This window comes from Mus pahari, chromosome 1 (assembly GCF_900095145.1).
Source record: "Mus pahari chromosome 1, PAHARI_EIJ_v1.1, whole genome shotgun sequence".
Lineage (NCBI taxonomy): Eukaryota > Metazoa > Chordata > Mammalia > Rodentia > Muridae > Mus > Mus pahari.
Genome location: NC_034590.1, coordinates 60608945 through 60621692, shown reverse-complemented (window position 1 = coordinate 60621692; position 12748 = coordinate 60608945). Strand labels below are relative to the sequence as shown.

General features: G+C 46.6%; 1 protein-coding gene across 1 annotated transcript; it reads right to left on the bottom strand.

The window, feature by feature from the left end:
- Nucleotides 1-482: 482 nt before the first annotated feature.
- Nucleotides 483-6313, bottom strand: Fzd4 (frizzled class receptor 4). Its single transcript, XM_021204065.2, has 2 exons — nt 5722-6313; nt 483-3655 (listed from the first exon to the last, which is right to left on the bottom strand). Exons 1-2 carry the CDS (start codon nt 6004-6006, stop codon nt 2327-2329), a joined length of 1614 nt encoding a protein of 537 aa, XP_021059724.1. The 5' UTR covers nt 6007-6313; the 3' UTR covers nt 483-2326.
- Between the last annotated feature and the right edge of the window lie 6435 nt (nt 6314-12748).

Sequence of the window (12748 nt, the reverse complement as noted above, 5' to 3'; positions counted from 1 at the left end):
AGAAGTGCATTACGAAGCCTGCACAGAAAAGCTAGTCAGCTACTGCCTTGCTCTTCATCCCTTTCCTGTGGCCAGAGTCACTGCACAACTCCCCAGACACCAAAGCAGAGCGTGAGTAAGGGCAGAAACTGCCCCTGAGTGCACACTCCAGGGCCCTGGACAGCTATGGGAACTGTCTGTAAGCAGTGCAGGGCGTGTCCATTTTGCTTTTCATAGGCAGCTCATTCAGGAGTTAAACTGGCCCTTCCATGGATCAGTTCTCATGTTCTTGGAGCCTTATGCCCTAGTCCAGTCTAGGTCCGCAGGCTGCATAAATCACCAGGGGCCATCCAGTCCACGGAGGTCTCTATCTCACAAGCCCCAAGACTCTCCTTTCCAAGCACACAACGGGCCTATAGCATCTTGATATCAGATATCTACAGAACTTGCAAAAACAAAGGATGTGGGGGGGGGGAAATGTAGTCCGAAACAAAGCTCAAGGAGAGAGAGAGAGAGAGAGAGAGAGAGAGAGAGAGAGAGAGAGAGAGAGAGACCCAGTTTTTAGAATTTATATTTCCAGAATTTGAACACCTATTTGGGATTTTGGAGTCCATGAACTGTTTCTCCACAAAGTAGGATTGGACAAAACATTAAGAGCTTCTCTGACTAAAAGCATGAATCAATAAATAACTGCAGTTGCTGAAGCAGACAGGCATGAAATACAAGGAGAGCAACCTGTGACGTGTACAATGTTTTGTCCCAAGGATCTGGTGATTAAAAGGCCTAAGGCAGGTTAAGAAAAAGGCCAGTCACAATTTTAAAAGACCTTCAACTTTTGATAGGTTGCTAGCGGGTACCCCCTTGTGAGGGCCTTAAAGCATAAATTTTAAAGGCTTTGGATAACCCAGCAAAGGCAATTAAGACTCGTGCTGTTAGACCTTGCAGCTCATTTCACTCTGTCTACACCATATCCCCTGCTAACCAATCCAGCTTCTGGCTGGCATTCTGGAGGTTCATTAGGCATCATATAAATACTCCAGGCCACACTGCCTCCAGTGAAGTCTTATAAGGAGCCTTTGCCCATTACTAAGGAACAATTATGCACCAAGTATTTGGATCTGCTGTCCTTAGTTGCCTTTGCAAAGTTGAATAAGTCTCCATTGTGGCAAGTAGACCAAACTCCGATAACATTCTTATGCTACAGGGGGGGGGAAAGGCACTATCACACGAAGAATGCAAGTTGACCACAGTTTTAAAGTCAATTGAGTATACTATGTCATGGTCCAAGAATGTGCTTTTAATTGTAATTGACACACACAAATTACACAGTTAATCTGTGTGAATGCAAAGTTGCCAAGAAATTTAACATTTCAGTTCTTCCAGACTGGCGTCTGCCTAGATGCAATCACACAAACTAAAATATTTTAAGTCCCAATTGCTTAACATTGCTTAATGCAATAGGTCTCTGGGGTCGGCAAGGTAAGTCAACTTAGCAAATCTCATTTTCCTCTGAATTAAGTGATTGTCAGAAAGTGAATCACCTTTCCTTTTCCTCTCATTAGGCATGCTGCAGTGCAAAAAATTCCTATAAAAATAACCTTTTTTTTTTTTTTTTTGAGTCATTAGTTTAAAGTGAAGAAAACAGGGGCTGCCTAGAATTAGGGATGTTGAAATTTAAGGAGAGAGAAATCCACTGGATACCTTACGCGTGTTAGTACAGTACTTTTGTTTGCTCAAACAATTCTGTTTTACGACAAAGGCACTGAAGGATTTTGACACCACCTCTTGGGAGTGCGCTACAGAGTTCTAAACAGCAGACAGTGTAGGCCAGAAGATGTTTATGTTAGACCAGCCAAACTATAAAACTCTGTAACACGTCTCCCAACCCAGCATTTCCAGTGTTTATAGATCACTTTGCTATCTGCAAGACCTAGTTACTATTTAAAATTTAAAAGGGTTTTAAAAATTAATCTTTCTCCTTGCATGTTATCAACTCACAGCTGAAGTCCCACCCAGTAGGAGCAAACACCATCACCCTGGACTTTAGAAATCTAGGCAGAACCTCCACAGACTTCAAGCTGTGACCTGCTAAAGTGATCAAAATTTTGATTTTTCACAGCTTTGAAAGCCTCTAACTGGCTTTTCCATTTTGGACCATTCAAAGTCTGCAGTGAAGTCATTGGTCTTCTGATGCTGAATTGGGTGAGTGGGGGGTGAGCTGACGTGTTTGTGTGTGTGTGTGTGTGTGTGTGTGTGTGTGTGTGTATCGAAGTGTTTCTAAGTTTGTTCAAACTGAGATTCACTGCATCACTTCCTTCAAAATGAGGAAAAAGGAAGCTGGCTAGTCTTATACCACAGTCTCATTTCCTTTCCCTGGCTTCACCCAACCATTCCCCCTCTTCTCTCTCTTTACCTTCCCAGAATTCACCAGTCGGTTAGAACACTTTTGCCACGTGTGAAGAGTTTTGGCAGACCAAATCCACATGCCTGAAGTGATGCCCACGAGCAAAGACATAAAAATTTTCAACATTTCGACTGCCATGTTTGAGTCATCGGCAGAATATCGGAAGAGTGCCCAGTTTGAGATTTCATAGAAATAACAGGCAATCACACAGGTTGCAGGAACCGTGTACAGTACTGAGAAGACCCCAATCTTGACCATTAGCCTTTCCAACTTGTCTGTTTTTGTCCCATCTTTTTGAAGATTGGACCGAATTTTGAATAAGGCCACCAAACCCGCTGCAATGAACAGCGTTCCAATCACCAAATACGTAAAGAGAGGAGCCACCACAAAGCCAGTGAGGGCATCTAGGTTTTGGTTCCCAACATAGCACAAGCCAGTCAATTCATCGGCATCCACTAGTCTCATAATCAAGATGACAATGGTTTTCACTGCGGGAATAGCCCAGGCTGCGATGTGGAAATAAGAACTGTGCATTTCAATGGCTTCATGACCCCACTTGAGTCCGGCTGCCAAAAACCAAGTGAGTGTCAGAATAACCCACCAAATGGAGCTGGCCATTCCAAAAAAGTACATCAGCAAGAAAATTATTGCACATCCTGTGTTCTTAAGTCCTTCTTGGATGAGAACGGGTTCTGCCGCCTCTTCAAAATCACAGGATATCCTTTCCCGGCCTACAGTCAGCCGAACAATATAAGCAATGCTATAAATATTATAGCACATACTGAGAAATATGATGGGGCGCTCAGGGTAAGAAAACCTGGATGAATCGATCAGGAAGGTCAGCACAGTGAAGGTAGTAGAGATGAAGCAGAGGCTGGCCCACACAGCCATCCAAATATCCGTGAACTCTTTAGCTGAGCGGCTGTATAAGCCAGCATCGTAGCCACACTTGAGAACACAGTTCAGGCTCCTCTTCACCCAGATGTACTGATCAGAATTGCTTCCCACTGAGTGGCACTCTTCCCCGGGCTGGATGGGAGTTTTGTGGGGCAAGGGTACCTCTTCATCACCTGGTCCTTCCATGCACATGTGGTTGTGGTCATTCTGGGGTGGGAACTTGCTGCAGTTCAGGCTGTCCGGCCAGGCAAACCCGAATTCTTTCAGGACTGGTTCACAGCGTCTCTTGACTGAAAGACACATGCCACCGCACGGGCCGATGGGGATGTTGATCTTCTCTGTGCACATTGGCACATAAACCGAACAAAGGAAGAACTGGAAAAGTAATGACAGGAACAAAGAAAACAATGAGTGGGGTTTGACCAAAAGCGCAGAGCTGAGCGAATGCTTCCAGGCAGTGTACGTATCTACTTTTAAGCCAGTCTACGGGGAATATGTCTGTTTACGCTGACCTCTGATGCTGCTGCCTAACAATCCATCACTTTTACACACTTTCCTTAGTTGGGCTCTAGTGCTCCTTTTCACGGGAGCATAAATGAGGGAATAACTAAAACGTGTCTGAAGAATTACATAATCTTTTTTCACACAACCCTTACAAAAATAAACTTTTAAAAAGTGACTTGCAATAGCCCTCTCCTTCTAGCTACCACTTGAGAGACCTGAAGAGTCTAATAAAGTGACTTGGTCACTTAGGCGATAGGTGCTTGATTTTTATCCTTATTTCTCTGTCGCCTTAAAATATAGATCCTGTGACCATTCTATTATCCCCTAATTTACATTTTAATTTTAAAAAGTCAATCCTGAATTTAAACAGAAAATGTACTAATTGGAGACTCTTGGACCCAAAGAGGAAATATGGGTTGGGGGTCTTTGGTCTCCAGGGATTTGTTTGGCTAGCAATTCCTCAATGATTATTAATTAAGAAACACAATAGGAAGATGTAAATGTTAAGTCCCTGAAATTGCAATAGCAGCAGGGGAGAGTCCAGTTGCTGTCCTCAATTCCTCCAGCATTGATAAACAGTCTCCTTGGCTCCTTACAGATGTTGTCTATGAAGTCTAGAGTTACAAGTAACTATTTTCCAGCATGTAAAGGGATCCAGTCTTGTCTTTCAAAACAACTTGGCTGCCTCCCCAGGATACATGTAATTAAAAATATATATCCCTGCAAAAGCTGTTTCTCCAACAAACTTGCCACTGATGTCAACCGTGCGCTGTTTCCAGGCTGAGAGTGAGAGGATCATTTCCTAAGCTTTTATAACCTAGTTTGGAAGTCCTGAAACTTCCACAGGGATATTTCACCAGCAACAGGTCTAATCCCAACCATCTTCCCCAAACCACAACTCAACTTTTACAGTGACCCATGTAAAAACCTGAGCCTGTAAATAAACCGTATGCCTGTTTCTTATCTCGCTACAGCCAGAACTATAGATTTCTTGAGGTTTCAACCTGGACAACTCTAACCTCTATTTTTTTTTTTTTTTTATTAAAGCCACTCAGCCTCAACAACCAAAACATGACTAGTGTTAAGTTTTTTAAACTTCATTCCAATCTACTTCCCATTGAGTTGGCTGTATAAGAGAAATTATAACTATGCTATATATGCAAATTACTTTCCAGTTATTATTGTAGGAAGAATTTCTATATCATTACACATTACCAAAGTTTTAACATCTTAATGACTGTCGAGAAAGGGAGGGGGGGAGAAAAAAGAAAAAAAAAATTCTTCAAATATGCACACTACCTTCCTGGAGCTTTTTCAGTCCCTCCAAACACTAAACCTGCCTCCAAAGCTAAGGACAAGAAAGAACTCAGGCCAACCTAACCACTCTTTCCTGTATGACCTCTAAAAAGTGCAGGACGACGGCGGGGGGGGGGGCATTCTGCAGAAAACAGGCAGCGATGTTTTATGTTTTATTTGGTAACCTACACCAAAAATACAGGCAGAAAGGAGGTCGATGAACGACCTGGAAGGGCGAAGTTCTGTCTCCTTATCACTCCTTCCAAGATTTAGGTGCAACCGGCTGCCCTGCCAGGACTCGCCCACCAAGCAGCGGCTGCTGGAATCCTTGGCAAAGATAGCCCTCAACTCCACCGGGGTTAGGGGCTTGGCCAGACATAGGCAGGGGAGAAAAACGGAAGGGCGGGGTGTAAGAATAGGTTCTTTCGCGGGCCAGATGACTTACACAACGTTTTGGCTTCCAGTCTACAAGAGGGACAGAAAAGTGGGGGGTGGGGTGTGGGTTGGAAATCACTTTCCCAGGAGTTGTACCCTCAAGTTAGGAAGGGAGCAGGGGGGCTCGATCTGTCAGGGATTCCAAGGAAGGAGTTTGGGAGTCCCTGTCTACCGAGTCCTCCAGGGATGGGGGTAGGGGCGCCCACCTGCAGCTGGCTGGAGCAGCCGTACTGGATGAGCGGCGTGAAAGTTGTCAGCTGCAGCTCCGCATCTGTCTGCAGCTCGTGTCCCACTAAGTTGGGCATCTTGGTCACGTTGTAGCCGAGGTTCTGGCACATGGCGATGCGGATGGGGTCGCAGCGCCGCTCCTCCTCGTCCCCGAACCCCAGTGTCGGCCGCAGGAGCAGGAGCAACTGCAGCAGCAGCCCCAGCCTGAGTCCGACGCCTCCAGGCGCCCCCCGGATGCTCGGCCCTGTGCCCCACCAGACCATGGCCAGAGCTGCGGGCAGCAGCGGCAGAGGCTGCTCTAGCAGACACCCCCAGTTTGCACAGGGGCGCCGGTGGCCGCGCTGCTCCCAGCTCCGGTTAGGGAATGCGGTAAGGCGCCAAGGGCGACAAGGGGGCAGCAGTCGCCTCTCCCAGCAGTTGTACGAGAATGTGCGGGATATCAGACGTCCGGAGCCGTGGCCGAGGGATGGACTGCTAGGGTCATGGCTGCAGGCGGCGATCCCAGAACTCGGCGCCGGCCGAGTCCGGCTTTTCGGCGAAGCCCGCCTGCTCTCTACGCCGCGCTGTTCTCACCGCCCCAGCTCTGTGGCGCTGGGGGTTCGCAGGGCGGGGGCGGGGCGGGACGGACAACGCGACTGTCCAATGAAAGGCCCTCCTGGTCAGAGGGGGCGGGAGGGGGCGGGGCCCCTCTCCTGCTGTAAGGGTCAGGCCCCCGCCCGCGGCTTGATCCTCTCTCCCTTGCTCGCTCCAGAGGCGCCCCGCCCCGCTTGGCTTCCCGGCGCTCGGCGTCCTCCCACCCGGATCCATTGCACGCTGTGGCCAGGCGGCGATGGAGCCCCGAGGCTCCTGCCCAGCCAACCTGCTCTCCTCTTTCAGGTGAGACGTGCTCCCACATCTATGCCCCTTTCACGTCCTTCCCCTTACAGCTGTCACCTCCGGCCCCGTGGCCACCTCTGTATCAAGCAAAATAATGAACACAAAGAACACGGTATTTGGGGTTTACACAGATTGTGGCTTTAAATCCTCGCTGTGTGACCTTGAGCAAATTGCCCAACCTCTCCGCGTCAGGTTCCTCATCCGTAAAGTGACTTGGGAGGATTAGCGATAAAGCCTGAAAGGCTTAGAGCTGGTGCCTGGTACAGCGCGAGTTCGCAGAAATTTTCACCCCTAGCCAGTGGGGCTGGCGCCCGCCCCCCGGCCCCGCCCCGCACTCGGCGCGACCTGCGCCCCGGAGCAGCCGGTCTCCAGCCCCGGTGGGGGGAGGCGCTCCGGAGCAACAGACCAGCCGATGGGCTCGCGCTCCGATTTCCTCACCGTACGAAATGAAATTCCACAGGGGGATTCGAAAGGAAATGAGGCCGGGACGCTCCGTGCTTCTCGGCCCGCCGCCCTTCCTGTCTCGGGGACACGGTTTCTAAATAAGGTTGGGAGGGTGAGAGCGCGGGAGGGAAGAGGCTTGACCTGTGCACCCGAAGCGAGGAAGGCGCACAAGCCACAGGGACGCCCCTTCCCAGCCCCGGGACACCCTTCCCCTGCATCCTGCACTTTTTTCGTTCCCATTCTTGCTCTGCGTGGCACTCTGGGGGTCGGCAGATGTTTCCACCCGTGTTCCAATCCAGCTTCTCTCCTCTTCACCCACAAAGAAAGGACTTTGTATTGGGTCCACCCTCTCTCTGCTTCCCATTTGGCTAGTGGAACTCTCAGCAGGTGACTTCCCAAACCAAGGACTTGCAACTTGATTGGTAAGACTAATAGGAGCCTCCAACTGGCCACGCAGTAGGCCAGTTTCTGAGTGAAGTCCATACTCTCCTGTCACATAGCGGTTCTCAGTACACGAGGTAATTAATGCCTACTGGCTGTGTAGATCATCTTCTAGCACAGTGACCGATGAATAATGCTCAATAGTAACTCCGCTATCACTTTTTGTTTTTATCTGGGGCAGATCATGAAATGTAGATCATAAGACTACCCCTTGCTTGTCAGTCTCGTGCTAAATTTTGAGGATACTGGTAATAAGTAAAGGGATGCCTCCCCTCTCCTTCAGTTCTGTTTGCCTAAGCCCTGCCTGTGTTTTTCTGAATTCTTTGTGCCTTCTCATTTCAGTTGTTCTTCTGGCACACAGCTGAGGTAAGGTATAAATTGGTAGGATACATGCACTCAAATTTTGTAGTTTTAACTTTCTTAAGTTGACTGGACCTGGTTGAGGGTAAAGAATGGAATCGGCTGTTTTGTGTATTTGCCTCTGTGCCTGGAACTGGCATATAAAAGATCCATCTTCTGAAATCATTGTCATAAAGACATAAAGACATAAAGAATGTTTTGGCCCTTTAAGTAGACCGGGGAACTGAGGCTAAACCAAAGCAATAGTTAGCAATGATAGGACCCACCAAATCAGAGCCCAACCTTTTAAAGCTGGAGGGCAAGATTCCAGGAGATCAGGACCAGGTTGAGTCCTCTGTATCCTGGCTTACAGGATTGCATAAATAATCAGATGAAGAAAGCAGTGACCTATTCATTGTTTGAGAGGAACAAATTAGATGAATAGATTAAATTGATACATGATCCCCATTCTCTAGGATCACATAGGAGACCAACAAAACAAACACACTGGGCATGGTAAGCCACAGAGAGCCATGAGCAAATTGGAGGTGGAGGGAGCTGAGTTTGGAGAGCTACTCAAAGAGATGACCTGCAAGACTGTGAGCTACTTAACAGAGTGGGCTAGGAGTACAGCTGGAACTTCCCCTAGAGCAGTGTGTGTGTGTGTGTGTGTGTGTGTGTGTGTGTGTGTGTGTGTGTGTGTGTTATGAAACAGTGAACTTCCTGAAGTCAAGAAGGATGATGGGCACTCACAGAGTGCCTGGCAAATAGACAGGACATGGTTGGTGCTGGCTGAAGGGGTACTATTATCAAAACAGTAACAGATTTCATAAGAAACCCTATTCTGCACCAGCGTTTCATGACTTATAGTTGTATTTAATTATTAACAACCATCTGAGAAAGCATCTTTAGAGAGGTCAAACAATCTGACCAAGGTGCCTCTCTATGTAGCAGAGAAGGACTCACTTGCCCATTTGCTCTAGTCTAAACTCTGTGCCCATGTTCCTGTTCTCAAGGAGGAAAGTGCTCAATTCTCAGCGTCTACCATTAAGGATGCCCTTTTTAAGGGGATCCTGACCTCTTCTCCTAGGCCTGGAATCTCCGCTTAAGCATGTCTGAAGCAACTTGTCTCCTTTGAGAACACATGAAGAAGCCCCTTTTCCGTCAGAAGCTTTTCCTGTCAACAGCTTTTCTTTCTAGCCAGGGAACTCATCACAGGTATTTTCCAAAAAAGAAAGCCAGGGGAATCACATTTCAGCCTGAATGTGGAGAGAAAACAAAGACCAGGACTTCAAGCTAAGTCTGAACGGCCCCCTGGCCTCCTTCTCATGGAGTTGTTCACACGGTCCATAACCTCCCCTGGTATCAAATACAGTGTGCTTGTCTTTGTTACAGAAAATACTTCTCTGAGGGATTCGAGCAGAGAGAGAGCTATCGCCCTCCCGGTGACAGGCACAGTGTGTCTGAGAGGAAAAGATAGAGATGCAGGACAAGAACCTTCAATTACCCTAAAGTACAGGTCACCAGCCCCTAGTGGCTTTGTCCCACGCGCAGGACAATTTCCTTGGTCCAGCCTTCTAGTTTTTAGGATGCAAACCCTTTGGAACCGCAACAAACATGACTTCTGTGGGTGGCTGGGCAGCTGGAGGGCTCAGTATTTGCAACCAAATGAGAGGCTGGGATGCCCTGAACTCCTGTGATGTGTTAGGTTTTCAACCTGCCATTTCTGCACTGATATATTTGTGTAATGGTGTCTGAGTTAAAAGCTCCATTTGGAGGCCAGCAGTTAGGTTAAAAAGAAAAAAATCTACCACCTAAGGGGCTGGGTGCAGTAAACATGCTTTCCCTCCTAAGGAAAACCTCTTATTTGTAGTTCTTCGCTAACCCAATTAAATGTTGAAGTGGTCACCCCAGGGCCTGCTTTTTATTTCCCGAGAAACAATCCAACTAATCCATATTCAGTAGCTTCTAAGAAAAGTCTTATTCCAACCACTCATGAAGAAACCAGCTTCTTTGAATCCAGACAGAACATTTAGAAATCACAAAGAGCTGTCTTGATAGAAAATGCAAGAGAGTGATTCATTATTACCCTGGTTGGTTTGGGAGGGGAAATTCACTGGGATTAATACGTGTACCTATTGGGAATTTACTATGGCGCCACCAAGCTCCCAGTTTATATTGGGAGACACCAAGCCACATCCCATCAGTTTACAAGTAGCTTGGGCACTACATTTACACCCAAACTAATTATAAAACAAAAACATGCATGCTGGGTCAGGTGGAAGAGAACATTAATCCCGCTCCAAGCTGAGCAATTGTTAGTCCTAAAAGACTAAGTAACTGCTATTAAAAGGCACAAAGTCCCTTCTTAGCCCATTGTGTTATTAGCCTGCATATAATTATCACCACAGGGCTCTTGATGCCAAGTAATCAAGTCCCCTTCCATCCACCATACTTTTAGCAAGTATGAGATGAAACGTTGGAAATTCTTATTAGTGGTGATGATAGAGTAAACAGATGGGCAGCCAATAATGTCTGTGAGAGGCTAAAGTTAATGCAAATAAATGTACGGTATGCCCCCACAGGCTAAGCTTATCGCAGCATTCACTTTCACAGCATTAGCTCATATATATAGTAACAGGTTGTTGTGATCTGAGCTGGGTACTCGGACAAGGTATGTAGCCATATACAAGATGACCCCTACATTAAGGTATTTACATTACACATTTCTTTATGATTAGTGCTTTTTCTTGGCCTCCCTTAACTTCATCCACTTCGATTGTCATGCACCAAATTCTGTCTGTCTTCTAAGGCTACGCACCTTGTTTACTCTGTCTCCGGCAGAGGCAGTGCCACATTCTTCACTGGTCCATAGAAGTCACTTAAGAATGTGGGTAGAGCCGGGCGTGGTGGCACACGCCTTTAATCCCAGCACTCGGGAGGCAGAGGCAGGTGAATTTTTGAGTTTGAGGCCAGCCTGCTCTACAAAGTGAGTTCCAGGACAGCCAGGGCTATACAGAGAAACCCTGTCTCGAAAAACCAAAACCAAAAAAAAAAAAAAAGAATGTGGGTAGATATAGGAAACTACCATAATGTAGTCAGGTCCTTCCCTTCCCATAACTCAGGCACGATTTGTGGTGTCCAGCTTTCTTCTGAACTCGGTTGTTTGACAGTCATTTATCTTTTTAAATTGTACTGTGCCTATTCTTTTTTTTTTTTAAAGACTTTATTTATTTAAGTACACTGTAGCTGTCTTCAGACACTCCAGAAAGGGAGTCAGATCTTGTTACGGATGGTTATCAGCCACCATGTGGTTGCTGGGATTTGAACTCCGGACCTTCGGAAGAGCAGTCGGGTGCTCTTACCCACTGAGCCATCTCACCAGTCCTACTGTGCCTATTCTTAAACACTCTAAGATGAAACATTTGTCTGGGTTGAAATGGTGGTTTAAATTAGAGGCAGATGAGTTTATTTGCTTTAAAACTCTAATTTCCTATTACTGGGTATTAGCCATTTGAACATTGTCAGTTGAAGTCATTGAGAATTATATGGAGCACAGGACAGAGCAAGGCTCTCAAGCTGAGATGGTGTAAGTCGGGGGATGACTTCTTGGTAAGGTTATAGAAAAATGAGAAGGAGAGCTTAGTTTTGAGGGATAAGTTTCCAAGAGACCAAGGGAAGGACAGCAGTGAAATAGTAGTTTCAGAAGTTCACTCACTTCTTCTCCTCTCTGGACTCAGTGAAAATGAATAGGAATAAAAATAACCAGCAAAGGGTGGCCCAACCACCATTGTCCACAGGCACTAGTGAGATAGAGGGACGTCATTTCCTCTGTCAAGGGAAGAAGAGGGACTGCTGTGTCCTGTGAAGTGAAAGTATCTTTGCCATTTTACCATTACCTTAATCTGGAAGCGAAGTGTGACCATACAACGTGTTTGAGGGCTGGTGAGATGGCTCAGTGGTTAAGAGCACTGACTGCTCTTCTGAAGGTCCTGAGTTCAAATCCCAGCAACCACATGGTGGCTCACAACCATCCATGATGAGATCTGATGCCCTCTTCTGGGCTATCTGAAGATAGTTACAATGTACTTACGTATAATAAACCAAATAAATCTTTAAAAAAAAAAAAAAAAACGTGTTTGAATGCAGAACTGATACAGAGTGGAGTTATATTGGTTGGTACTGTGTCACTTTAGCTAAACTGGAAGGTTCTTTGGCATATTTTAGGAGTGCATGTGAATGCATGTGTGTGTGTATGATACATATGCATGCACACTTGTGTATACATATTTGTGTGCTGGTGCATTCACCCATGCATGTGTGCATGTGTGCACTTGTGTGTGTGAAGGCCAGAGGTTGACATCTGATGTCTTCCTCTATTGCTCTTAACTCCTCCCCCTCTTTCTCATCCTCTTTCTCCCCCCTCCCCCTCCTCCTCCTTCTCCTTCTTACGTCTTCCTCTATGGTTCTTAACCTTCCTTCTTCTTCTTCCTCCTCCTCCAACTCTTCCTCCTCTTCTTCCCCCTCCTCCTCCTCCTTCACTTCCTCCTTCTTTTTCTTTTTTTCTTCTCCCTCCCCCTCCCACTCCTTCTTTCTCTTCCTCCTTTGAGACATCACTTCTCAGTGAGCCTGGAGTTCAGTGTTTAAGCTAGGTTAGCCAGGCAGAAAGCCCTGGAACTCTTCCTCTATCAGTCCTCTCCTCTCCTCCTTGCCTCGGTTGCAGACTTGCCACCCCAGGCTCTCATATGGGTACTAGGATCTGAACTTAGGTCCTCATGATTGTACAGCAAACACATTAACCAGCGAAGTTGTCTATCCTACCCATAGACTTGACCACTTTTCTAAGAATTTCCTTCCCTATATCATTCCAGATTAATGGTGACCCTAAGAAAAATTAGTACGGCA